General features: G+C 44.1%; 1 protein-coding gene across 1 annotated transcript in view; it reads right to left on the bottom strand.

The window, feature by feature from the left end:
- The window catches only part of PLD5 (phospholipase D family member 5), a 193,325-nt gene extending 180,253 nt beyond the window's left edge, over positions 1 to 13,072 (bottom strand). Inside the window, exon 1 of the mRNA XM_084819932.1 lies at positions 12,884 to 13,072. Coding sequence (XP_084676058.1) covers positions 12,884 to 13,072 — 189 coding nt within the window. The remainder of the gene's footprint in view (positions 1 to 12,883) is intronic.
- Positions 13,073 to 27,159: the final 14,087 nt, after the last annotated feature.

Consider the following 27,159-nt stretch of genomic DNA (forward strand, 5'->3'; position numbering starts at 1 on the left):
TTCCTTTAGGATTGACTGATTGGACCTCCTTGCAGTCCAGGGGACTCGTAAGAGTCTTCTCCAGCACCACAGTTCGAAAGCATCAATTCTTCGGCGCTCAGCCTTCCTTATAGTCCAGCTCTCACAGCCATACATTACTACTGGGAAAACCATAGCTTTGATTATATGAACCTTTGTCGGCAAGGTGATGTCTCTGCTTCTGACTATGCTGTCTAGGTTTGCCATAGCTTTCCTCCCAAGGAGCAAGCGTCTTTTAATTTCATGGCTACAGTCACCGTCTGCGGTGATCTTGGAGCCCAAGAAAATAAAATCTGTCACTGCTTCCATTTCTTCCCCTTCTATATGCCAGGAAGTGATGGGGCCAGATGCCATGATCTTAGTTTTGTTAATGTTGAGTTTCAAACCAGCTTTTGCACTCTCCACTTTCACCCTCAACAAGAGGCTTTTTAGATCCTCTTCACTTTCTGCCATTAGGGTGGTATCGTCTGCATATCTGAGGTTGTTGATAACTCTCCTGGCGATCTTAATTCTCTGATTCATCCAACCCAGCATTTCTGTGATTCATCCAACCCGGTGTTTCTCATGATGTACTCTGCATATAAGTTAAATAAGCAGGTGACAATATATAGCCTTGTCGTACTCCTTTCCCAATTTTGAACCAATCGGTTGTTCCATGTCCAGTTCTTACTGTTGCTTCAGGACCCTCATACAGGTTTCTCAGAAGACAGGTAAGGTGGTCTGGTACTCCCATCACTTTAAGAATTTGCCACAGTTTGTTGTGATCCACACAATCAAAGGCCTTAGCATAGTCAATGAAGCAGAAATAGACATTTCTGGAATTCTCTTGCTTTCTCCACGATCCAGCGAATGTTGGTGATTTGATCTCTAGTTCCTCTGCCCCTTCGAAACCCTGCTTGTACTTCCGGTAGTTCTCGGTTCACATACTGCTGAAACCTAGCTTGTAGGATTTTGAGCATCACCTTGCTGGCATGTGAAATGAGCGCAAGTGTATGGTAGTTTGAACACCATTTGGCATTGCCCTTCTTTGGAATTGGAATGTAAACTGACCTTTTCCAGTCTTGTGGCCACTGTTGAGTGTTCCAATGTGTTGGCATATTGAGTGCAGCACTTTAACAACAGCATCTTTTAGGGTTTTAAATAGCTCAGCTGGAATACTGTCATCTCCACTAGCATTGTTATTAGGAATGCTTCCTAAGGCCTACTTGACTTCAATCTCTAAGATGTCCGGCTCAAGTTCAGTGACCACACTATCATGGCTATCAGGGACGTTAAGATTTTTCCTGTATAGTTCTTCTGTGTATTCTTTCCACCTCTTCTTAATCTCATCTGCTTCTGTTAGGTCCCTGCCTTCTTTGTCTTTTATCATGCCTGTCTTTGCACAAAACATTCCCTTGATATCTCTGATGTTCTTGAAAAGATCTCTAGTCTTTCCCATTCAGTTGTTTTCCTTGATTTCTTTGCATTGTTCATTTAAGAAGGCCTTCTTGTCTCTCCTTGCTATTCTCTGGAAATCTGCATTCAGTTGGATATATCTTCCCCTTTCTCCCTTGCTTTTCACTTCCCTTCTTTCCTCAGCTACTTGTAAAGCCTCATCAGACAGCCACTTTCCTTTCTTGCATTTCTTTTTCTTTGGGATGGATTGAGTTGCTGCCTCCTGAACAATGTTATGGACCTCCATCCATAGTTCCTCGGGCACTCTGTCTATCAGGTCTAATCCCTTAAATCTATTCCTCACCTCCACTGTATATTCATAAGGGATATGATTTAGGTCATACGTGAATGGTTTAGTGGTTTTCCCTATGTTTTTCAATTTAAGCTGAAATTTTGCAAGAAGCAGCTCATGATCTGAGCCACAGTCAGCTCCAGGTCTTGCTTTTACTGACTGTATAGAGCTTCTCCATCTTTGGCTGCAAAGGACATCATCAATCTGATTTCGATATTGACCATCTGGTGATGTCCATGTGTAGAGTCGCCTCTTGTGCTGTTGGAAAAGAGTGTTTGCTATGATCAGCGTGTTCTCTTGGCAAAACTCTATTAGCCTTTGTCCTGCTTCATTTTGTACACCAAGGCCATGCTTGTCTGTTATCCCAGTGATTTCTTGACTTCCTGCTTTAGCATTCCAATCCCCTATGATGAAGAGGACATCTTTTTGGGGTGTTAGTTCTAGAAGGTGTTGTAGGTCTTCATAGAACTGATCAACCTCAGCTTCTTTGGCCTCAGTGGTTGGAGCATAGACTTGAATTACTGTGATGTTGAATGGTTTGCCTTGGATTCGTACTGAGATCATTCTATCATTTTTGAGATTGTACCCCAGTACTGCTTTTCCCACCCTTTTGTTGACTATGAGTGCTACTCCATTTCTTCTAAGGGATTCTTGCCCACAGTAGTAGATATAATGGTCACCTGAATTAAATTCACCCATGCTTGTCCATTTTAGTTCGCTGATTCCCAAGATGTCGATGTTCAATCTTGCCATATGATGTTTGACCACCTCCAGCTTACCTTGATTCATTGACCTTACATTACAGGTTCCTAAACAATATTGTTCTTTACAGCATCGGATTTTAGGGATGGCGGAGAATTTCTCCACAAATCTCGGGGAGGCCGAATGCCAACGCATTTGGACCCCTGAAATTGTTGGTGAAATTCTCCGCCACCCCCCTGCCACCCCCCCGGGATGGGACTTACCTCCCTCGAATGTCCCTCTCGGCGGCGGGTCCCGGTGGGAGTTCGGCAGCAGTTTGTCGGGGGCGGGGGCGGCGGCCGGTCTTCCAACCAGCTGCCTCCGCCACCATTACAAAATAAAGTAAAAAAAAAACAAACACCCATGATAGGCTATGTAACGATTTACGTAGCCTATCACGGCTAGATTTCCAAAGTCAGCCGTGAAAGGCTACATGAATCGTTACGTAGCCTATCACGGGTGACTTTGGGAAAAAAGAAAAAGCACGTACGCAAATGGCGGCGCCCATGGGCGCCGCCATTTGCGTTCCTTATTTGGTCCCGGTAGTTTACGTAAAGATTTATGTAGACTACGGCAAAAATAAGGGCTATGCAGTGTTGCCCTTATTTTCGCCGTAGTCTACATAAATCTTTACGTAGACTACCGGGACCAAATAAGGAACAGAAATGGCGGCACCCATGGGCGCCGCCATTTGCGTACGCACTTTTTGTTTTTTTTCAAAGTCACCCGTGATAGGCTACGTAACGATTTACATAGCCTATCACGGCTGACTTTGGAAATCTAGCCGTGAGTGATAGGCCACGTTAATCATTATGTAGCCTATCACGGGTGTTGTTGTTTTTTTTCCACTTTTTTATTTCGCGGCCGGGGAGACAGGGTGCCTCCCCTCCGAGCCTGAACTTCGGGGGGAGAACCGAAGCGCCTCACCCCCCCACCGCGAAGCAAGCTGCGGGACCAGGTAAGTGCCTTTCGTACATCCCTATCGGATTTTCTTTTCACCACCAGACACATCAACAGCTGAGGGTCCTTTCAGCTTTGGCCCAGCCCCTTCACTCTTTCTGGCACTACTTGGAAATTCCCTCTGCTCTTCCCCAGTAGTATATTGGACACCTTCTGACCTGAGGGGCTATGGTCCATGTGGTCATGAAGAGTTGGACATGACTTAACGACTGAAGAACAACAATTTTATATTCTTTTACTGTGTGCTTGTTGGTTTTAATTTTTGTGAACCGCCCAGAGAGCTTCAGCTATTGGGCGGTATAGAAATTAAATAAATAAATATTAAAGTGTTTCTTATGATGATGCAGAACTACTAACGTGTGCATGTGCGCACATGCATACACAGAATGCTCCTACTCATGTGGGCTTTCGTGATTCACTTCAGCAGAGGATATAGCTCAAGGATAGGGAATATGTGGCCCTTCAGATGTTGAACTGCAACTTTCATCAACCTTCACCATTGGCTGTGCTGACCAGGGCTGATGGGAAATGAGTCCAACAACATATGAAGGGCCACATGTTCCCCATCCTGGTCTGCTTCCATGTGCACAAAGGCACTAACATATGAAACTAATGTGATAGGTCACTTGTTTCTTTCTGTCTCAGTGTATTGCAAAGTCTGATGAGGCTTTACAAGTAGCTGAGGAAAGAAGAGAAGCGAAAAGCAAGGGTGAAAGGGGAAGATATATCCAACTGAATGCAGATTTCCAGAGAATAGCAAGGAGAGACAAGAAGGTCTTCTTAAATTAACAATGCAAAGAAATCAAAGAAAAGAATAGAATGGGAAAGACTAGAGATCTCTTCAAGAAAATCGGAGATATCAAGGGAACGTTTTGTGCAAAGACGGGCATGATAAAGGACAAATAAGGCAGGGACCTAACAGAAAACAATATAAAATATAAAAACATTAAAACCACAATATAACAATACAACCAGAATAAAACCAGTGTAAAACCTAGCAGCAATGCAAAGATTTAAAATAAAGATTTAAAACGGCAAAGCTAAAAGTCTAGAAAGCTAAAATGCTAAAATGCCTGGGAAAATAAAAAGTTCTTCACCTGGTGCCGGAAAGAATACAATGTACATGCCCAGCGAACCTCACTAGGGAGCTCATTCCACAGCCGGGGTGCCGCTGCAGAAAAGGCCCTCCTCCTAGTAGCCACCCGCCTCACTTCCTTTGGCAGGGGCTCATGGAGGAGGGCCGCTGAGGATGATCTTAAGGTCCAGGCAGGCACACCATATGGGAGGAGGCGATCCTTCAGATAACCTGGCCCCACCCAAGCCATTTAGGGCTTTCAGTGTTAATACCAGCACTTTGATTCGGGCCCAGAAATGGATTGGCAGTCACTGCAGCTGGAAAAATAGTGGTGTAATATGAGCTCGTTGGCTAGTCTCTGTTAACAATCTTGCTGCCCTATTTTGGACCAGCTGAATTTCTGGACCGTTTTCAAAGCAGCCCCACGTATAATGCATTGCAGTAATCCAGACGAGAAGTTATCAGAGCATGGATAACTGTAGCTAGGCTATCTCTGTCCAGATAAGAGTGTAATAAAAGGAATGATATCATGCTTATCAGAATAGTACAACATCACTAAGTTACCGTTAACTTTTCGACAAATGACATATCATCTCTCCTTTTTTTATAACTTTTTTCTCCCTCTTCCCTCCCCATTGCTTTTCCTTGTGTGTCATGTCTTTTTTAGATTGTAAGCCTGCGGGCAGGGACTGTCTTCTTTGTTCATTGATTGTAAGCTACTCCAGGAGCCTTTTCTGGCTGAGGAGTGGGATAAAAATACAATAAATAAACAAACAAACAAACAAACTACAGGGCTGGTTTTAACCATTTTTGTAAATACAAAGAAAATTTGTAGCAATGCATTAAGCTATCTTAACTTGAAAAGTATCTCTACTGCTTTTATTGTTTTAGAAAACCTCATGGAATTAGAACCTTTTGGAAAGGATGGTAATTATAATAAACCAAGTTGAACCAGAAATTGGCAGCAGACTACCTTCCAACATTCATCTCTTTTACCAAGCAAGTAGCAAACATGATCATATGTTTAAATAAGCTTCTATTGTATTTTTTAAAAGACAGTAATAGCATAATCTACAAATATAGATACATATTTAAAATGTAATATTAACTACATTTAAATTTATTAACTTCAGTTCATCTAAAGAAATTAGAAAATGACCAATTAAGGCAGTGGTAGACAACCTGTAGACCTCCAGATGCTTTGGTCTACAACTCCCTAGCCAGCATAACAAATAGTGAGGGATGATGGGAGTTGTACACCAAAACATCTGGAGGGCCAAAACTTGCTCACCTGTGAGTTAAGGGTTCAGTCCTGGTCTATTAATCACAGCACACAGTTTACTCAGTAGATCCCAGTGCATTCAATGAGATTTACTACTTGTAAGTGAGTTTAGGATTGCATCCTCAGTGTACAGTTTGCATTAATAATATAGATTTTTACTTACTGGATACAATCCAGAGCAAATTAAAAATGTACTTAAATCCTGCTTTAATCAATGGAATTAATTTATTTTAGTGATTCCAAAGTATAACTAGACCCTCTTTGGATTACATCAATACTGCTATGAATATTCACATTCATCAGAGTAAATGTTGTTAAACTGTGGTTATAGATACAAGTAACAACCCTAACTCTGTTAAATGGCCACACATTCAAAGCTATAGCAGAAGTACAAGAAGAAGAGGTACAAGAATTGCAGGCACTGGAGGAGCTTTGCAGTCACCATACAGTGGGATCCACAGAGTCTAGCAACATCTGGAGGGCCACACATTCCACACCCCTGCCCCAAAGAAACAAAGGCATTGTAAATGACTCTAGCCTATTAGACGTAAATCAGATTTCCAACCACTGTGTTCCTTAATTTGGCCTCTGGCAAATATAGCATTACTGATCTTTAAAACGTAATTAGTTGTTACTTCTAAGAACAACAATTACCCAAGCCTAAAGTGTTTGTATTTGAATACTTCCTGTGAAAAGTGAATTGATGACAATCCTGCAGCAGATGTACTGAAGAAGCGTTAGAGGTAATAAGCCAAGAACAAGAATTCTTCTTCTGGAAATTCATGTTCAATAAGATTACACACGCACATGCTGATCCCTATATTCCATGTACAAGTTACAAGAGTTGAATGAAAAAGATTTATCCTATTATTTCAGTAACTATAAGTATTTATAAACATCTTGCACCACCACACATTCCCAAGGGATGTGAAGAAAGCTCCTGTTTCCCACGTACCCTGCCAGCACTTCTGCTTCAGCCTCCTATACCACGGATCCCCAACACAGCGCAACTACTGAACATTGCCTAAACGTATCTTTAAATGAAGCATTAGCTGTATTGCACTGCCAGCAATTGGACAAATTAGAATATCCATCATTAAAGAAACATTGCCGTGTCCAACAGATGTGAAACAAAAGTTTCTGCTGAATAAAACACAGCCTAAGATCCACAACTTAATCACAGCCTTGTAGTCATATATGGAAACCTACCTGGGTCTTGATAAGCCCTTGATAAGCTTTTTGTTTTGCTGCCTGCCCAGGGCTGAAAATCAGAGGATTTTGTCAAGGACTTGCCAGACCAAAACTTATGCCTGGTGGACTGTGTTCAAGTTGGTGGGTCACAAGTTGCGCTGTCCTGACTTAAGCCCAAGCCAACTGGCCACTCCCTCTTGTGTTTGGCAAACAGGGTTGCAATGTGTCCTACTTTACAGAGTCCAACAACAGTGTTCTATTTGAAAAAGGGACTAGAAAAAATAATGAATACAGGGCCTACATATAACAGAGGGTGTGTGTGATGTCTTTTTACTGCACCTGCATATGTCCCTGTCACCCCAAAGATGTGATTGCAAAAATATTACCTCAGCTTCTAATGGCTTGGTGATTTATTTTCTCCCTTACCTGAGAATTCCCCCTCAGATTTGCTGTTAACTGGTTAGGTTGTTGGTTCACAAATTGTCTAAGTCTGGTTTTAAAAGACAGCCTACAGAGAAACTCAGATCTTGGACAGGCACAGAATAGATACTTTTGGCGGTGGGTGAAAGATTCTAGCTGTCCCCTTCTCAACAGGATGGCATGCTAGTAGAAGCTAATTTTTAATACTTGTCTAGGAATTAAGGATAAGCTATAACTGCATTTATATTTCATTTTTCTGTGCATTCCTTTCCCTCTGTACACTCCCAACTGCCTTCACTATTCATAATAAACTCTTGGAATCCAATAAACCCATCCCCTCTACAGCCACCCCCACCCCTGCCACTATACCCTCAAAATCTGCTCTGGAGGTTTGTGGAAACCTCCAGAGCACATTTGGGGAGGGCATGGGGCTAAGGGGGAGGAGACAGCTTCATCATGTGCGCAGAACTCTGCTCATGAGATGTTGGATTCATCCCACGGATTCCACCCAAGCTTTCTGCCATGTTTCCCTCAGACCTTTGCCTTCACCACCTTTTGTTCCCAGAGAGCCATACTTGTGTTCCTGCTGTCTATTGTATTCCTTCTTTTCCAGCCATTTTGCTTCCACGTTCCTCATGCCTTAACTTCCCTTTCCTCTTGGGCTCTGGTCTCATTTTGCTCCCCAGATAGCCCTGAATCTCTCCTTAACTGACTGCTTTTCACAGAGCCATTAGAATGTTTTTGAGTTACAGCACCAATGGTCCACTGAGGACTGATGGCAAACAGGCACTTAGTCCTCAGATATAAGGACTATGCATGCACATGTGTGTCATTTTGGCAACATGTTCCTGGAGTTTATTTCTTTGTCCTAAGTTATTAACATTAGTTGTCTGAAAAGTGAAATAGATAGATAGACAGATAAACATGGAGGACCAACACTGCATGCAAGTGAAAGGATATAGTTCTGCCATTGAGTGTCATCAGTGCAATGAATTATATAAAGGTACAAAATCTAATGTTTTTTTATGGACTATTAACTTCATTTCCTTAATATTTACTATCAAATCTGTCTTGAACTCTAAGGGCAGAACAAGAAAAATCCAAATAATATGATAATGAACAAAAGAGTGCAAATATAGTTACAATTTTCAGACATATTATACCCTTACTAGATTTACAAGTAATTCTCACTGAATGATGGGCTCAATTCAACAGAATACTGTAAATTACATACTGACCAAGCTAAATCATCCCAATAATCTAAGGCAACTCAGTATGCTCTGTCCTGTGATTTACAGATATTTTCATAAGTAGCATACAGTTGACCAACTTGTCTCAACTCTCAAGTATTATTCCAGTTATATCAGTTAAAGATTTTTTATTTTGCTGAACTTAATAAGGTTTTGAGATATCTGAAGTATAGCAATATACCTGTTTCACAGCCTGAACCTTCATACCAGGCTACATAGGCACATAAATATGAACGACTGTAAGAACTATTATAATCTCCCTTATTGATAAGAGGGCTACACCACTATGGTGACTTAATCCTAATGATAGCACATGGGGCATGGAGAAAAGAAGGGCATGGAATTACAGACATTCTATGGTATATTAGCTCCTTGCTTCCTCTCAGCCCAAACCAAGGCACTGCAAAGAAGTTTCTGGATTCAGTATGATCCTCTCTGACCTTTCCCCAATCAAAGTAGGTCCCAGCATCAGGTTGCCTGTGTTTATTATATGCATAGCTGGTTACATAGCTGATATGTGCAGATATCAGGTATATATCAAGGTGCCTGCATTTATTATATGTCACACCTTGTACACACGTTCAAGTAAAAAAGGGATTATCACAGCTTGAAGACTACAGAACACAACTATATCAGAAGGTTCTGTCATTGCTCTTGAAAACAAGAGCAATCAGCTCCTTCAAATCCAACAAGCTCCATGGCTATCATCCATGGAGCCATGCATCATCAGCAGTTTCACCACAAACACAGAAATACTGTGGTCAATGCTATCATAGATAGCATTACCTCTTTTTCTCCAAGCCATATAAGATTACCTCTTTTTCTCCAAGCCATATAAGAAAAAGACAGAAAAGAAAAAGAAATGTCCCAGAACCATAATGGTCCATAGTTTGTTCCACCAAGACTTTGGGATTCTTTAACATGGCACTAAGTAGACTGGGGTATGGACACCAATAGCACATGCCTCAAGTATTCCAGTATATCTCACCTCTCCCATCACTGTTGTGGGGAGGTTCCAATCAGCTGATATTTCCTCTGCTGCTGTCATAGATTAATGAGTGGTTTAATAGATGATGGAATGTGCTTGGCTCGGTTCCTCCCTTTCTGGTGTCTTCATTCCACTGAAAGGAGGAAAGTCACTTATTTAAGGAGCTAGCTCCACCCGCAAGCCAGACTGCCTAATCAGAGCTCAGGGGTGGGCCTTTTAAAAAGACTTCATGGCCAGTCCTTCTAAGTATAATACCAAACCCATTGCCTATTGCCTGCTATATAGTCATCAGTCACCACATATTACATGCAGTACTAGAAAATGCATTATAATACATAACATATTACATATTCATAACTAGGTTGTACACTGGCTATATAAAAATATCTATTCCCACTAGACTTGCTCATATTAGTGTTAACGTAAACTTATTGCATCATCATAGAATTATTTCAGTACAATTCCAACAAATATTACACAATCTCAAATAGGTTATAGGATTTTTTTCACATTATTGCTGCAGGACCATAATCCAGAATATGTGGAATTAAGCTGTGGTTTCAGTCCTTTGCATGCATACCTGGGAGTAAGTCCCAATGAATAAGTAAGTATACATATCATGAGGCTATAATTTAGTGTCATTGAAATCAAATGGTCATGATCATTATGCAGGCTGCAGTGGACTTTAGTCATCAAACATAATCACCATTAATAGTCCAAACCTATGCATATTTCCACGCATTAGTTCATTAGGACACTCCTAGGTAAATCTGTATACTTTTAACAAGTAGCTTCTTGCCAAAGCCCGAGACTGGGCATCTCTCAGAGGCACTGCAAGACCTTGTTGTTTGGTCTTATATTCTACATATATGTTTATACACACTTCATAGTTCTGTTCTACTGAATTTGGGCAGTATCCAATGCTGCCTCTACACTAGCGGGTACCCACCGCTAGCACAATGGGAAGTTAGTGGCTCTTGAGCAGCCAGAAAGAGCAAAACTGCTTGTTTCTGGAACCGGGCAGGGCAGGGGAGCTTGCAGAAAGGAGCTCTGCTGACCTGTCCCATTCTAGAAACAAGCATTTCCATTCATAGCTTTAAGAAGCGCTCATTCCTGCTGTGCTAGCGGTGGCTCCCAAGGGTGCAATGGAACTCGTGGAGGTGCAATCGCAGTATTGGATACTGCCATTTGCTTTATAATAGTTGCTGTCCACTGCCAGAACCTAGGGCTACAGGAGATCATAAATCCAAATGAATAAATTAAAATAAAGTCATAACATATTATGTTATGTAGCAGGTGTGTTTTTAATGAGCATGTTTGGCTACTTCCGTTCTCAGATACCAGATCTGTACTGCAATTATTCAGCTGTCTATTGATTGCAATAGTACTGTTAGGGTTAGGGAATGTGTTACATTAAACTTTTCAAATGATAATCAATACACAGGTGTTTCAAAACAAAAGTCAGTGTTCAGGAAACTGATAGTTCTATATTCCAGCCTTCAGGCCTACTAAAGCAAAGTCTCTAGCCTTTCATTTTGCTTTGCAAGCCCCTGTTGGGAAGCCTTGTTGAGTCAACACAGACATCTGTCATAGTAAGACAGCTCAGAACCAACACTTCTATAATAATATATCAAGAACTCCACTTCCCACAGTTGATCAGTCTTTGTCGTGATGTTTATTACCACAACTGTAACACACATTTGGTTATCAACACCTAACATATTTTACTGAATACTCACTCCTTTCCTTTAGTAGCCTCTCCTAAATAAATAGTATTTTATAGTATTGTAGATAAGGAATGCAATACTTCATACCTTTCCATAGTTGTACTGCTGTATCTTTGTGTTTTAGATTACATCTTTTGGCACTAATTCATTTTGTAGCAATATGTCATTAATATGTATGCAAGATGCACTACATTTTGTCTGATACAGTGATTTCCTTCAAGGAACTTACTTTCATTAAAACAATTTATTGTTTGGTATATTTTATATAAAGAACACAATTTTCTTCAGTGTCTCAAAGTCAGTTTTGAACTGTATGTAGCTGTAATCTTAAGTAACCCTGCTGCATTATAAAAACCAACGATACTCTTGTATCCCCATAAGTATGCAGCAAACTTCACATTTGGGACTAGAGAATATAATTATGGACCATCTAACAGTCTATTCAAAATATGCTAACCTAAACCTAGGATGACATTATTCATCCAGTTCCTTAAACATATCCAGTTCCTTAAACAAATTATGTAAGAACACTGTCTATTGTTGTGAAACCTCTGACCACAGAAATACCTCGAAGCACCATAACCACCTCTCCCCTAAAATATTCATTGCAGGCAGCCACCGCTTCAGTTCCTCTCTGGTCCCAAAACGACTTAGTTAACATGTACTGCTGCTGCAGAAATTGAAGCTGGAAAGAAATACACTCTGCCTTCAATCACTTCTAGGGGATGGGAAAGAAAAACATGTCTAAAATACATACTAAAATAAGAAATGCAAAATCAAAGCACACATATGCTAATCATCACAATATTCCAACGCATATTCATTTGGAGAGGAATTCTGCAAGATCACAAAAGATACCATAACTTCCTGGCTATGAGCTGAATTTGTCCCATCCATGTACATGCCTTGGGGGGGGGGGGAGGGGAATATGAAAGTGGTCTGCAGCAGACATTAGTCCAGAAAATAGGGGCCAAACATATACATATATGTAACACTAGGAAACACAGAGCATCTTCAGAATGCAGAAGGACTGAGATGCTGACGGTCCAGGTTATGTCACATTATTGCTAAAGAGAGGCTAACCTTGTTCTGTCACATTTACAGATCAACCCTTTTCCTTTTTTGCTCAGATTGAGTTCAGTGGGACTTCCTTCCAAATCAGTGTACATAGCATTGTAGCCTTAGGGTCACCTTCCCCCCGCCAGGACTACCACAACTTGTTATTCCTCTTTAGGTACTCTGGGGCGAAGCTTTGGGTTCGGACAGCTTACCCTGAGAACCAGTGTTGGCATATATCATATCAGGTGAGCCCTGTGCCCATCTGGAGTCCCCAGCACAAACCCTTCCTCAGCTAAGAACTCTCTGAGTGAGTCAGAAAGTTCTCACTCTACCTCACCTGTAAAATGGGGCAATGAATGGCCTGCCTGGCAGGGCTGTTGTGAGGAGGAATGCGACGCATGGCGGCCAGTCAAGTGCCTGAGGCGAGAGCAAAAGAAGGGGCTTACATGCTCCAGTTTGTCTTTCCTCCTCAGCCAGACGCTGGCACTGTAGTCCTGCTGCTTGACGGCGCTGTAGAAGTTGGAGCCCGCTCTGGCCAGGCTGGGCGAGGGCTCCCGGGGTCGGCTCTTCAGCCGCATCTGCTCGAAGCCCTCGTGGCGGGACGAGGAGGCGAGCCAGTCGCTCCTGCCTTCCATCTTGACATGACAAGGCAACGTCCAGGCAGGACCGGGGGGAAGCGAGAAGGCGCCCCGGGAGGACGAGCGACACCGAAGAAGGTGGGGCTGTGAGAAACAAAGCAGCAGCAGCAGCAGCAGCGGGGAGAAGGAGTGGAAGCCCGCCGCCCGAGGGACGCGAGGGAGAGGCTCCGGCGCGACGAGGCTCCGGCGAACCGGGACTTGGGAGAAGAACGAGCGAGAGGCAGCCGCTTGTTGCCCCCGCCGGTCCGCAGCGAGGGCAGCGCAAAGCGGCTTCTTGCGGCACTGGCTGGCGGCGGCGGCGGCGGGGACCCCAGCGGGAGAGGAGGCAGGGAGCGCGGCAGCAGGCACGCGTTCGCGCGCGCAGCCGGGCGGGCGGCCGGGCGGGCAGGGAGGGGCGCACGCGGCGGCGGCGGCGGCGGCGGCTGAAGCGAGGGGCGCGCGCCCTCTCCCACCCGCTGGATGCCGCCGGTCCGCAGGCTGGCGCAGCGGAAGGGCTGCCGCGCCCCTCACCCTCGTTCCGCGCCTCCCCTGCTCGGCTGCCGCCGCCCGGCACAAGTTCTCCCGCCGCCCGGAGCGGGTCCCCTCCTTCGCAAGCCTTCCCGCTTCCCGAGAGCACTTACGGCTTCTCCTGCGCAGCCACAGGCCGAGGGGGGAGGAGAAGCCGTAGTCGAGAAAGGGGAGGCTCAGGCTCGTGCTCGAAGTAGCCCCGCTCACGTCACCGCCACCGCCAACACCCCCTTCCCGCCGAGCGTCCCTTTCTCCCCCCCGCTTCCAGACGAACGCTGATCTTCCGCCGCACCCTCGATAGCTCTGTCCCTGTCCTCGGTCCTGAAAAGTTAAATGACGGGGCTTTGGCCGCCCGGCTCCCTCGGGAACGGGCAACTGAGGCGAGTTAACAAAAGAATCCTGCAGTGCCAGCCTATGCGTGGTTACTCAGAAGTAAGGCCAGCCGAGATCAAGGGGACTTGCTCCCAGGTCAGTGTGCACAGTCTATACCTTACCTGCAGCCTATACCTTACCTGGGAGTAAGTGACGTTGAATTCGGTGGGTCTTACTTCTGAATAGAGCTGTACACCGTTAAACGGCCCACGCTCTTAATGGTGAGAATGTCCTGAAATTTCCATTTCCGATACCCTCCACCTAGATGGATCCAGTGGGGGCTGGTGGTTCCGATTTTGGTGGGCCTTTAAATCCATCTGGGCATCAGTCAGAAGCAGCCAGAAGAACTCTAAAGGAGCTATCCAAGGTACTGACCAGATTTTGGTGATGGGTTCAGCACTTTGGATAGCTCCTTTGGAGTTTTGGCTGGTTCTGACTGGAACCCAGAATGGATTCGCAAACCCACCAAAATCTACCAGCCTCCACTGAACAGATCTAAGACAGATCTGTGGCGACTATCGGGCCTCTCCTGACATTCCTTTGCTCATATGAATGTGTGCATTGATGAATGTCAGGGGAGCGGCCCAATTTTCCTCTCCCCACTTCCATGCATCCAACATGACATCTGACAAGTGCTAGTTTTGAATGGAAAGAGGCATGCAGGGTATGGAGACTGTAGCTGGAATTTGCTAAAATGGGAGGGGGGCCTGAAAGAGTAACTGTCTAAGAATCTGATGCTGCCAGTGTCCCATCGGTCCTGCTTGTATGTATCTAATTAAATAAAATATTACACAGGCACCCCACATCTCCAGTGGTCTACCATGCTAAAAAAAAAAAAAAAATAGAAGAAGGAAAAAGCCCAACAACAATAAAACCTTCTGTCTTGCCTATGGTCTTCTCACCACAGAGGGAAGTGAGGTGCTCATAACACTACATTCAGCAGAAAAAAGAGTGCCTGTATATGTCATAGAATCATAGAATCATAGAATAGTAGGGCTGGAATGGGCCCACAAGGCCATCGAGTCCAACCCCCTGCTCAATGCAGGAATCCAAGTCAGAGCATCCCTGACAAATGGCTGTCCAGCCTCGTCTTGAAGGCCTCCAGTGTGGGAGAGCCCACCACCTCCCCAGGTAATTGGTTCCATTGTCGTATTGCTCTTACAGTCAGGAAGTTTTTCCTGATGTTCAGCCAGAATCTGGCTTCCTGTAACTTGAGCCCATTATTCCGTGTCCTGCACTCTGGGATGATCAAGAAGAGATCCTGGCCTTCTTCTCTGTGACAACCTTTCAAGTACTTGAAAAGCGCTATCATATCTCCCCTCAGTCTTCTCTTCTCAAGGCTAAACATGCCCAGTTCTTTCAGTCTCTCTTCATAGGGCTTTGTTTCCAGTCCCCTGATCATCTTTGTTGCCCTCCTCTGAACCCTCTCCAGTTTATCTGCATCCTTCTTCAAGTGTGGTGCCCAGAACTGGACACAGTACTCCAGATGAGGCCTAACCAGTGCTGAGTAGAGGGGAACTAGTACTTCCCGGGATTTGGAAGCGATGCTTCTATGAATGCAGCCCAAAATAGCATTTGCCTTTTTTGCAGCCACATCACATTGTTGGCTCATATTCAGCTTGTGATCGACAACAATTCCAAGATCCTTCTCGCTTGTAGTGTGGTTGAGCCACGTATCCCCCATCTTGTAACTGTGCATTTGGTTTCTTTTTCCTAGGTGCAGAACTTGGCATTTATCCCTATTAAATGTCATTCTGTTGTTTTCTGCCCAGCGCTCCAGTCTATCCAGATCACTTTGAATTTTGTTTCTATCTTCCAAAGTATTAGCTATCCCTCCCAATTTTGTGTCATCTGCAAATTTGATCAGCATTCCCTGCACCTCCTCCTCCAAGTCATTAATAAAAACGTTGAAGAGCACTGGGCCCAGGACTGAGCCCTGCGGTACCCCACTCGTTACCTCTCCCCAGTTTGAGAAGATCCCATTGATCAGCACTCTTTGAGTCTGATTCTGTAGCCAACTGTGGATCCACCGGATCGTTGTTTCATCTAGCCCACTTTGAGCTAGTTTGCTCATCAGGATATCATGGGGCACTTTGTCGAAAGCTTTGCTGAAGTCGAGGTATATGATGTCTACAGCATTCCCACGGTCTACAAGGGAGGTTACTTGATCGAAAAATGAGATCAGATTTGTCTGGCAGGACTTGTTTTTGACAAATCCATGTTGGCTTCGAGTAATCACAGCATTGTTGTCAAGGTGCTTCCAGATGGATTGCTTTATGATCTGCTCCAGAATTTTCCCAGGGATTGATGTCAGACTGACTGGTCTGTAGTTCCCAGGTTCCTCCTTTTTACCCTTTTTGAAGATAGGGACGTTAGCCCTCCTCCAGTCATCTGGCACTTCCCCCATCCTCCATGATTTCTCAAAGAGAATAGACAGCGGTTCTGAGAGTTCTTCTGCCAGTTCCTTTATGACTCTAGGATGCAGTTCATCTGGCCCTGGAGATTTGAACTCATTCAAAGTAATGAGGTGTTCCTTGACCATATGCCTGTCGATCTCAAGCTGCAATCCTGCCCCTTCAGCTTGTACTTCGCCTTTGCCAGGGGGGTCATAGACCCTCTTTTGGGAGAAGACTGAGCCAAAGTAGGAATTGAGCACCTCATCTGCCTTTTCTTTGTCATCTGTTATCATTTTGCCATCCTGATTTAATAGCTGAACCACCATTTCTTTCCTCTGCCTTTTACTATGCACGTAGCTGAAGAAAGCCTTTTTGTTGTTTTTAACATCCCTCGCTAACCTCCACTCGTTCTCAGCTTTAGCCTTCCTGACGCCATCCCTGCAATTCTGTGCTATCTGCCTGTACTCTTCCTTTGTTACTTGGCCTTCTTTCCACTTCCTATATGTGTCCTTTTTTGTTTTCAGGTCATCCCTAAGCTTATTGTGAAGCCACACTGGCCTCTTCTGTTGTCTTCCACCTTTTCTTCTTGTTGGAATTGCTTGTGATTGTGCCTTGAGAATTTCCTTTTTTAAAAGCTCCCACCCATCTTGGACTCCTTTTCTCACTAGCATTGCTTGCCATGGGACCTTACTGATCATTGTTCTGAGTTTATGAAAATCAGCTTTCCTAAAATCCAGGGTACGCGTTTGACTACACTCGGATTTTGCTTCCCTTAGAACCAAGAACTCAAGTACAACATGGTCACTTTCCCCCAGAGTTCCTGTAACTGCTACTTTATCCACTAAGTCATCTCTGTTGGTTAGGATCAAGTCGAGATAGCCGATCCTCTAGTTCCTTCCTCTACTTTCTGTAGGAGGAAGTTATCCGCCACACAAGTCAGGAATTTCCTGGAGGGGCCATGTTTTGCAGAATTTGTCTCCCAACAAATATCGGGGAAATTGAAGTCCCCCATTACTACTACATCATGCTTCCTTAAAACACTGGCTATTTGCTTTTCAAAAGTTTCATCCTTGTCTTCTCCTTGATTGGGTGGCCGGTAGTAGACTCCGACCACCAGGTTCCTTTTATTCTTTGCTCCATTTATTTCAACCCAGATGCTCTCGATGGGGATACCAAGCTCCTCCTCCTCTATTTCTGTGCAGAGATATGTATTTTTCACATACAGTGCAACCCCACCTCCCTTTCTGTTCCTCCTGTTCTTTTTGAACAAGTTATATCCTTCAATTGCTGTATTCCAGTCATGAGAGTCATCCCACCAAGTCTCAGTTATACCTATCAGGTCATAATTTCCCTCTCGTATTAAGAGTTCAAGTTCATTCTGTTTGTTTCCCATACTCTGGGCATTAGTATATAGACATCGAAGACCATGTGCTTCATAGTCTGGCTTTCTTCCTACATGTGTCTGAAGACTATTATTGGGTGCTATCAGAGCTGTTCTCTCCATTGCAGTGCATGTGCCTATGTCCATCGTTACCCCCAACATTACATCTCCCTTCCCCGTAGGATTCAGTTTAAAGCCCTCCTGATGAAGTTCTTCATGCTGTGGCCAAACACATTCTTCCCATCCTTTGTGAGGTGCAACCCATCCCTAGCCAACAGCCCATCTTCCAGGAAGCATAGCCCATGGTCCCAGAATCCAAATCTCCGCTTGGCGGTATCATTTGTTCCCACATGGATGAGGAGAAAGGGATACCTGTCAGTGGGCTTTATGAGTGCAGGCAACCTTTCAGTCACATCTCTAATCTGTCCTCCTGGGAGACAACATACCTGGCGAGTCCATGGGTCTTCGCGACATACTTGGGTCTCGACCCCACGCAGCAAGGAGTCTCCCACTACTACCACTCTTCTCTTCTTCTTCTTGTAGGCCTGGGTTTCATCGCCTCTGTTTGACTGACCTTCAGCCTCTTGCTCATTCTCTTGCAGGTTCCCCTGTGATTCTTCCTCTGCAGGCTGTCCTCCAGTCTCATCCGCAAGTACTTGGAATCAGTTCCACAGCTCCACTGCTTCCACCGGTGCAGAGTGGCGTCTAGTTCTCCTTCTCCTAACTGTCACCCTTTTCCAAGGAGTATCCTCTATTCCATTTTTCTTCACCTCAGCATTTCCCACTGCCTCATCTTGCTGTTGCTCTTCAAGCTTCTGGTCTGCCCTTTGCTGCTGTAGTTCCCCCATTCTGTCCAAGAACTCTTCGTGTTCTCTTATTCCCTGGAGGGTCGACAGTCGCCGCTCCAGTCCACTTACTTTTTCCTCCAGCAGTGTGATCAACTTGCACTTGTTGCAGGTGTAGACCATGTTGTTCTCCGGCAAGAAAACAAACATTGCACACACCTTGCAGGTCACCACTGGAGAGTCTTGTCCTTCCATAGCCTCTTTTCCCTTTTTGTGTCTAGCTTTGTGATTGTTCTAGACTAGCCTGTGCCTGCTCCTCTACTCAGTAGAGGTTAAAAGCAGAGTCCCACTGGTGTGAAAGTGTGTGTTACAAGACAAATAAATGGAAAAAAGTTAGTTAAAATAAAAAATTAAAATAATTTAAAAAATGTTAGGGGCCTCCCCCTTGACCTCCCCTGCCGAACTCCCCTGGCCAACTCCTGTTTGCTCCCCCTGTTCGCTCGCTCTGTTCGCTCGCTTTCTGGGAGCTTGCCTGCTTCTGTAGTCCCTGGACCAGCTGGAGCAGCTTGCTCTGCTCTGCTCAGCTGGGAGGCGGGAAACAGACTGAAGCTTCCTGCCCAGTCAGCTGCTGGGAGTACTCAGGCCACACCCCTCCAATTCAGTTGGAGCTCTCAGAAGCACCTGGTGAGCTCACAGCCAATCAGAAGAATAAAGGGCAGCCCCCTGGGCTTCCTGCAACCCACTTACCTCTTGGCCTCTGTCTCCTTTGTCTCCTTTGTCTCTTCAACCCCTTGACCTCCCCTGGCCAACTCCTGTTTGCTCCCCCGTTCCCTCGCTCCGGTTGCTCGCTCTCTGGGAGCTTGCCTGCTTCTGTAGTCCCTGGACCAGCTGGAGCAGCTTGCTCTGCTCTGCTCTGCTCAGCTGGGAGGCGGGAAACAGACTGAAGCTTCCCGCCCAGTCAGCTGCTGGGAGTAAAAGGACATAAAAATGTCCTTTTATGTTACAAGTATATTTCCCTTGAGGTTTGCAATGGCATTTACTGCATCTCCTCCTGCTATAATTTCACTTCCCTCTGTCTGGTTTTCTCATCCATCTGAGAATTCCCATCTTATTGTGCCAGTATTCCCCGAGGGCAGGCTGTTCCTATCAGTCAGAAGATGACTGAAGTCTGACAGGAGCCACCTGCCCTGCCCTGCCCTGCCCTGCCCTGCCCTCGGAGACTCCTGAAAGAGACTCTGAACCCGAGGGAGCGCACAGAGTGCCCAAAACTATCTGTGGGTCTATAGAGAAATGCAGGAGAGCAGCAAAGATGTTGGCCAAGGAGCAGTTTTCTGAAAGACTAAATTGGTGCACTTGAGAATGTGGGTCAAGCAGATCCCCACAGAAGCTGGCATGGTGTGAAATGGCCCTATAGTTTCAAGCTGTCCTAAGCTGTCACCATTATTATATATTTATCATTCTTGTATCCCCTCTCAAAAGAGCCCAGGGTGGCTAACAATTTCAATTAAAAACAAACAAAACATTAAAACTGCTCCTAAAAACACAAATAAAATCAATCAACCACAAATGCAATAGCATCAATCAGTGACAAAATTAAATAACTCCAATCAATTTTCACTGCACTCCAAAAGTCTACAAAAACAAAAGCTTATTAAAAACAAGTACATCTTTAAGTGATGCCTAAATGCAAATAGTGTAGGACCCAACTGAATCTCTATGGGGAAGGAATTACTTAACTAGGAGCCACCACCAAGAAGGCCCTGCTTCACGTGTTAGCCACACAAGCCACCACCAGCAGAGCCTATCCTGCTGATCTGAAAACATAGTTGGTTGGTGTTGGGAGAGATGATCCACAAAGTAGGAATCCTGTTGTGATTTTGTTCCCCATACATTCAGCCCACACTCTTCATCATGCCAAGCTCCACATTGATCAGCCCACTTCATATTCTCAACATGGCAACTGAGCTCTTCTGAATTGGTTAATACAGAATTGATATTTATTTATTAGTCATACTTATATACCATGGAGGGAGCAATCCTAAAGCGGCTAGACAGCCATAGAATATCTGGTTTCGCAGGAACCAACCTCCCCCCACTTCTGCGCTGCCTCAGGGGCAGTGCAGAACAGCCTCGTCCTCTGCACTCACAAGAGGAGTGTGGAGCGGCCAAAATGGGGCATTCTGGGGGGTGTTCTGGGGAGGGGAGGGGGTAAATGCCTGTAAAACACATCCAATACGTTGTACAGCAGCCTACTCCCCCGCTCAGCCCTCCCGCGGCTAGACAGCTATCTAATAGCTGTCTGCTTCCTACTATAGCAGGTGAAACCATTTTCCAGAAACCATTTTGCACCTAGGGTGTAGTCCTATACACACCTGAGAGTAAGTCCCACTGAATTCAGTGGGACATACTTCTGAGCAGACATGCATAGGATTGCACTGTAAGTGGGCTAACCAGCCCAGTTGTTTACACTATCTCTTTTCCAAAGAAACATAACTTCTGCAGGTGTCAGCAAGAGCCTTGGAGTCCTGAAGGAAGATGGATTAATGAGATAATTTGTTCTGGGTTTCAGTCTTGGAAAGTGGTGATGAATTAGACTGAAAGTTTGTTCTCTGTTGAAGTTTGAAAATCTTGCCTTAGAATCTGTTCCTCCAAGGGATGTCAGAGAATTCTGCCACGAATCTCGGTGAGGCCGAATGGAATGCCAGTGCATTTGGCCCCTCGAAATCCCTGGTGGAACGAAGCCCCCCCCCAGAAATGGGCCTGGAATGGAGCACCTACCTGCTGCCATCCGCGCTGACTTGCAAATGGCGGCCGCATGTGCGGCCGCCATTCACTTCTTCCATATAGCCATGATAGGCTACGTAAATACTTATGTAGCCTATCACAGCTAACGCAGGGATGCCATTTGCGTCCCTGCGGAAGCCGTGATAGGCTACATAAGTATTTACGTAGCCTATCATGGCTTAACTAAGGGAAAGCAAATGGCGGTGGCTATGGTGGCTGCCATTTGCGTTCCCTTTTTTTTGCCGTTTTAGCCTACGTAAATATTTACGTAGGCTATTACAGCAAAAAAAAAAAAAAAAAAAGAACGCAAATGGCAGCCACTACGCCATTTGTGTTCCTTTTTTTTTTTTTTTTTTTGCTGTAATAGCCTACGTAAATATTTACGTAAGCTAAAACGGCAAACAAAAGGGAATGCAAATGGCGGCTGCCATAGCCACCGCCATTTGTGTTCCCTTAAGCCGTGATAGGCTATGTAAATATCACGGCAAAATACAGGGACGCAAATGGCAGTGGCTACAGCAGCCGCCATTTGCGTCCCTGCAGGCTACCCAGTGGCCTGATGTCCGGCTGTGGGCGGCCCTGGCCGGCGGCTCTGCGGAATTGCTGCGGAGCGGAGCTGGCCAGAGAGAATTTTGGGAGGAGGGACGGAGCACCTCCCCCCCCCACGAATGTCACCCTTCGAAAAGGTAAGTGACTTTCGTACATCCCTAGTTCCTCCCAGGACTTACATCAAAACCCAGAGGAGACGGTTTGTCTCACTTTTTAGTGTAATAAAACATGTTTATTTTATCTTTCAATTCTTAAAATTGTCTATCCCATCCTGAACACCGAGCATGATATTACTTTTAAATTCAAGATTACACAAATAAAACAATAGATAACAAATGCTAAACATAGTTTAGAACATAATTAGGAACACAATTATATTGTTCACATCTGATTTTAACTAGATCTTGAGGGTTATTTTGTATACTGGTATACAAAAAAAATTGCTAAAATTGCCAATTGTTTTCCAGGCTCAATTTAAGGTGTTGGTTTTAACCAATCCTATGCATGTTTAGACAGAGAAAAGGCCTACACCTCCCATGCTGGGAGGTGTAGGCCTTTTCTCTGCCTAAACATGCATAGGATTGCACTCTAAAGCTCTATGCAGGTTAAAACCTGCCCATTTGAAGGACTGCCTCTTGGTATGAACCTTCTGGGTTATTAGGAACAGCAGGAAAAGCCCTTTTGAAGACAGCTTCACTTACAAAGGCCCACTTGTCAGGCATATGGGAAAGGGCTTTCTCCTGTGTCACTCCCAAATGCTGGAAGGCCCTCACTCTGGAGTAGTGACTGACTCCCACACTTAGCGAGTTCAGAAAGGGGGTTAAGACACATCTTTTAAACTAGATTTTAAAAATGTTTTTGTAGTGCTTAATGTTGCTTTGATTGATTCAACGTGTTTTTATTTTATTACTGTTGTGTTTTTTGAATTTTTTGTACACCACCTTGGTGGGTTTCAGAAAAGGTGTATGGAAATACCATGAATGAATTAAGGTCTACTATTTTAATATTATCTCTGTTAGTACAGGCACAGGGGGATCTATCCCTTCAGCTAGAAAGTAAGTCACTGCACAGATAGTGAAGAAAAACTGGGCTAATAGTGAAAGCATTTAGAACTAAACCAAAGTACTTTACTGATTAAAAAACTAAAATGACTTTCACATATCAGTAGATATGTACTCCAGAGAGCAGGAGTGAGACAGAGAGTGTCTTGCAAGGATGAGGAAAGGAAAAAAATAGACTCATAAATTTAATCTAGACTTGCTCTCTGTACACTGTTTAGACTGCACATGTTTCTTTGTTTTAGCTGTGGGTTTTCGTATATAACAGGGATATCTTCAAGACATCTGTTGGCTTTCCTGAAGGTTCTGCACTTTTGCTAGCCTAGTCACTAGACACATCAGTTTCTCAGGTTCCACTTTGAAACCCAGACACCATCTTGAAAGTCATATGCAGCTGGCCCCTGAAGTATGTAGCTGTGACTCATCCAGTCCAATTGGCTTTATTTACACAGAAGCACCTTTATCCAACCATGACTTCTCCCAGGTGAAAACTAGCAAAGCCCTCTCAACTGATGAAGCCATTAAGCAGCTCCTTGAGCATGCTTATCTGTCCCAAACTGCCCAGTAATATCCATGATCATAATTCAAGCAAAGATGTAGCTGTTTGCTATTATGTAATATTAAATTGCACCTTCGCTCCAGTGAAGTCTGTGGTAATTCTTATTTAGTTAGTTCTGTTAAAGGATGTATACTCTGCAAGACAGTTTACAAACACAATTAAAAGAATACAACTCAAGATGATAGAGGCTCTTCTCTCATGGCTCCTCTAGAAGATGATAGAACTCAAGAAATACTGCAGTCTCTTCAACAATCTGAGGTAGAATGCCTTATTCTTAAACCATCAGGGAGTCCACATCTTCCTAGGAGATGGTAGAACTCAAAGAGCACTTGCAGTTTCTTCAGCAGTCTTGGGTAGCACCCTTTATGCTTTACTAGAACCAAACACTCTGCTTTATCCACAATGTAGATAATAAAGTGATAATTAAGTTGTATGTGCATTCTGTCTCATTTCCATAGGATCCTGATTTCCTTATTCCTGGTTATCAAGGGCTACATCATCAGATGTTCTTTTGAACAACCTCCTGGTTGTACTGGTGGAGCCAAATATTTTCTTTATTAATTAGTCACTTCTTCCCAGACAATTTAACCTGTTGTGGAAAAGCCCAACCAAGAGGATTTTATCTATTGCAATACTTACTCATTATCAAGAGTCCTAAAAGTGAACACTGAGCCTTTTCAAGTGCATGCAGCCAGAATTTTTCTTTATTTCTTGCCTTTTATGTATATTCATCATATGTGTTTTCGGGGTGGTGGTGGTGAGGAAATACATTGTATAACAGGAAGCTATTACTATCTACACAGTATAATAATGCATTTTAAAGAATTAAAAATGCTAGGAATTCCCCAATTTCCTCTGTAAATTCAGGTTTCAGCCACATGTCTTGTTCATTTTATTATCTATAACTTTGTGGCAGTTTCCTAGTGTACAGGTAAAATGTATTATGATTCTTGATTCATTTGTACTCACAATAGACTTATGAAGTATGTTAGGCTGAGGGATGGTATGTCTCTCTCTCCTCATGCTCCCCAATGAACTTCTCTGCTGAATGGAAATTTGAACCAAGTTCTCTTCTCCCACATCCAAATCTGACATTCTTCAATCCACTTCCAAAATGGAAAAGAAGCACTCCAATGTTTCCACTTTAACTCAAAGGCAATACTGGCAGTCCATTAGCAGCCAGGAAATACTGTCATATTACAAGATGCTCAGATATGGTTTTCTTGAAAGATGAGCACTAACTATGACAAAATTTATGAACCTCTTGCTCTATTGAATTCTGCGAGAATAGATTACCCTGTCAGACTGATACTTTCTGGGAAACAATGAGGCCATAATATCAGAAGACAATTTTACTTGCTCTTTCCCTTATGCAGCAAATATTTGACTGCACTGATAATTTCATGAGCATTCCTAAGTATGGCGGCAGTAGGATTCATTTTATTTTCTCAAAGTATAGGCTGTGCTGAGAGTGAACCAGGTCATGCATACAAAATAACTCAACCTGGTTTGAGGGCGTATCCAATTCCCATGAAAATCAATCAGTTGGAGGTGCATGTCTGTCCCCTCCTTCCCTCCCTCCCACCACCACCACCACCACCACCACCACCACACCCGGCGTTGTATGTGTCTGTCTGGTCCGGTCCTCTCTCATGTGCTGCGCTCTAACCCAGAATTTTTTATTTTTTTAACATCACTCAGTTCAACAGTAGGTCACTTTTACCTGTTCTTTGTAAAATTAAATTGTTGCCACTTCTTTTACATACCACTTTTGAGTAAGATTACATATCTATGTTCATCAGGATCCCCTGGAATTCTGTCCTGTGGACTATAGCAACACATTCCCCATTGTACTTGACACCATTAATATGGCATGCATGATCTACATCAGAGCATAATTTACTTGACTGTAGAGGTGCACTCACCCATAATTTATCCTACATCATTGCATCACCCTAAAACAAATCTTCATTCTATTTTATATTATGACTACAACACAGGAGTATTTCCTCCTGTGCTCACCAGTAATTAACTCAACAGGCCACCCACCTGTGACATCCAAACCCAGTGTGGTTTCCACAAGGTGGCTTATTTTTCACAAACAAGCCACCCTGAGAACCCATGGCTTGTTGTGACATCCAGACCTGGCAGGGCGACTTCATCATTTGTTGTCGGGAACAGCTAAAGAGCCATCCAGCAAGAGCAGCGAAAACCCCTGCCATGCCTCATGACCTTGCTAGTGCCATCCTCTCTCTTCTCTTCTAAGTGCCTTCTGCCTCATGCTCCTAAAAACTGAGAACTCCACAGAATGCCCCAAATGCATTCACAACTTTCTTTCTTTCTTTCTCTTTCTTTCTTTCTTTCTTTCTTTCTTTCTTTCTTTCTTTCTTATTTTTTTATTTATTTTCAGTCTTGCACAAGTGCACACATTCAAAAGTCCACTGCTATGAAATTTGTGTAAGTTTCCCCTCCACTTTACTGCTCTGCCTTGAAATTTGTGTATAGTTAACAATCTCCCTTACTTGTCTGCCTTGAAATTTGCATATATTTATTAATTCCTTTCACTCCCTGCTCTGCCTTGAAATTTGCATATCTTTACCTTGAAATTTGCATTTCTTTACTGATCCCCCTCACTCCCTGTTCTGCCTTGAAATACGCATTTCTTTACCATCCCACCACCCTGTAACCCATATGTATATCTGACAGCTAACAGTGGAAACCAGTGGAGGGAGGGAAGTGACAAGCATGAAGGGTGGGGCGGGGGGGAGGGAAGCGGAAAGTGGCTGGTGGCTGCAGGATAAGGAGCTTTTGGGTAGCACCTGAAGCAGCCTTAAAAAAAAAAAAGTGTTTGCTGGCAAGGCAAGTGCCAAAGCAGAGGATGAAATTGACTGGGGCATTGACAAAAGAAGGATATTGGTATGCTGGGCTAAACAGCAGACAGGCGATCTTGCGCCCTTGTGCAAGACCCGGTAATTTTTTTTTTTTAAGTTTGTGAATGCCTTACTGCATTCATGAGGATTCAGAAAATTAATTCCATTTGGTGATCTGATGTGAGGGAGGGGAGTTTCCCTCGGTAGTCAGCAACCCAGCAGACCAGCTGCAGAAATGGTGCTGATGTAGGGACTGAGGACACAAGGTGTTCTGCCCCCAAAGTGCCTGGGTGGGATACATGCCGGGAGCCAGTGGGAGGACCAAGGGGGACTGAGTGGGGAAACAAGCCACAGAAAGCCTCAGAGCACTTGATCGCCTATTGGGTTAGCGAGTGAACAGTGAGCCCATGGTGGTCATTCTCAGGGTGGCTTAGCATGACGTGCGAGATTACCATGGGATGGATCCAGACTAAGGTAGCTGGTTCCCACTAAAAGCAATGGGACTTAAGTCATGATTAACTTGTCCCACTGATTTCCAATGGGACTTAAATTCAACTAACATTGTCTGGATCCAACCCCATATTTATATATTGCTTCTCCACACAGTGAAATCTTGGGCATATTTTCCTCACACACACCTTCCACCGGAGATTGAGTAGACCAATGAGGTGCATGTCTCAAACAGAAACCCCCCTGAATGCTAGTCCTGAGCAGTTAGTGGCATTCAATAAACAAATACCATTGCATCATTCCATTTTATTTTATTTTACCCTTCTGGTTTTCCCATCAGAGATGTAGCTTGTGCTTAGCTTATCAAGGCAGT

This window comes from Heloderma suspectum, chromosome 1 (genome assembly GCF_057233095.1).
Source record: "Heloderma suspectum isolate Gila_16-S chromosome 1, 16-S_ref, whole genome shotgun sequence".
In the NCBI taxonomy this organism is placed as follows: Eukaryota; Metazoa; Chordata; class Lepidosauria; order Squamata; family Helodermatidae; genus Heloderma; species Heloderma suspectum.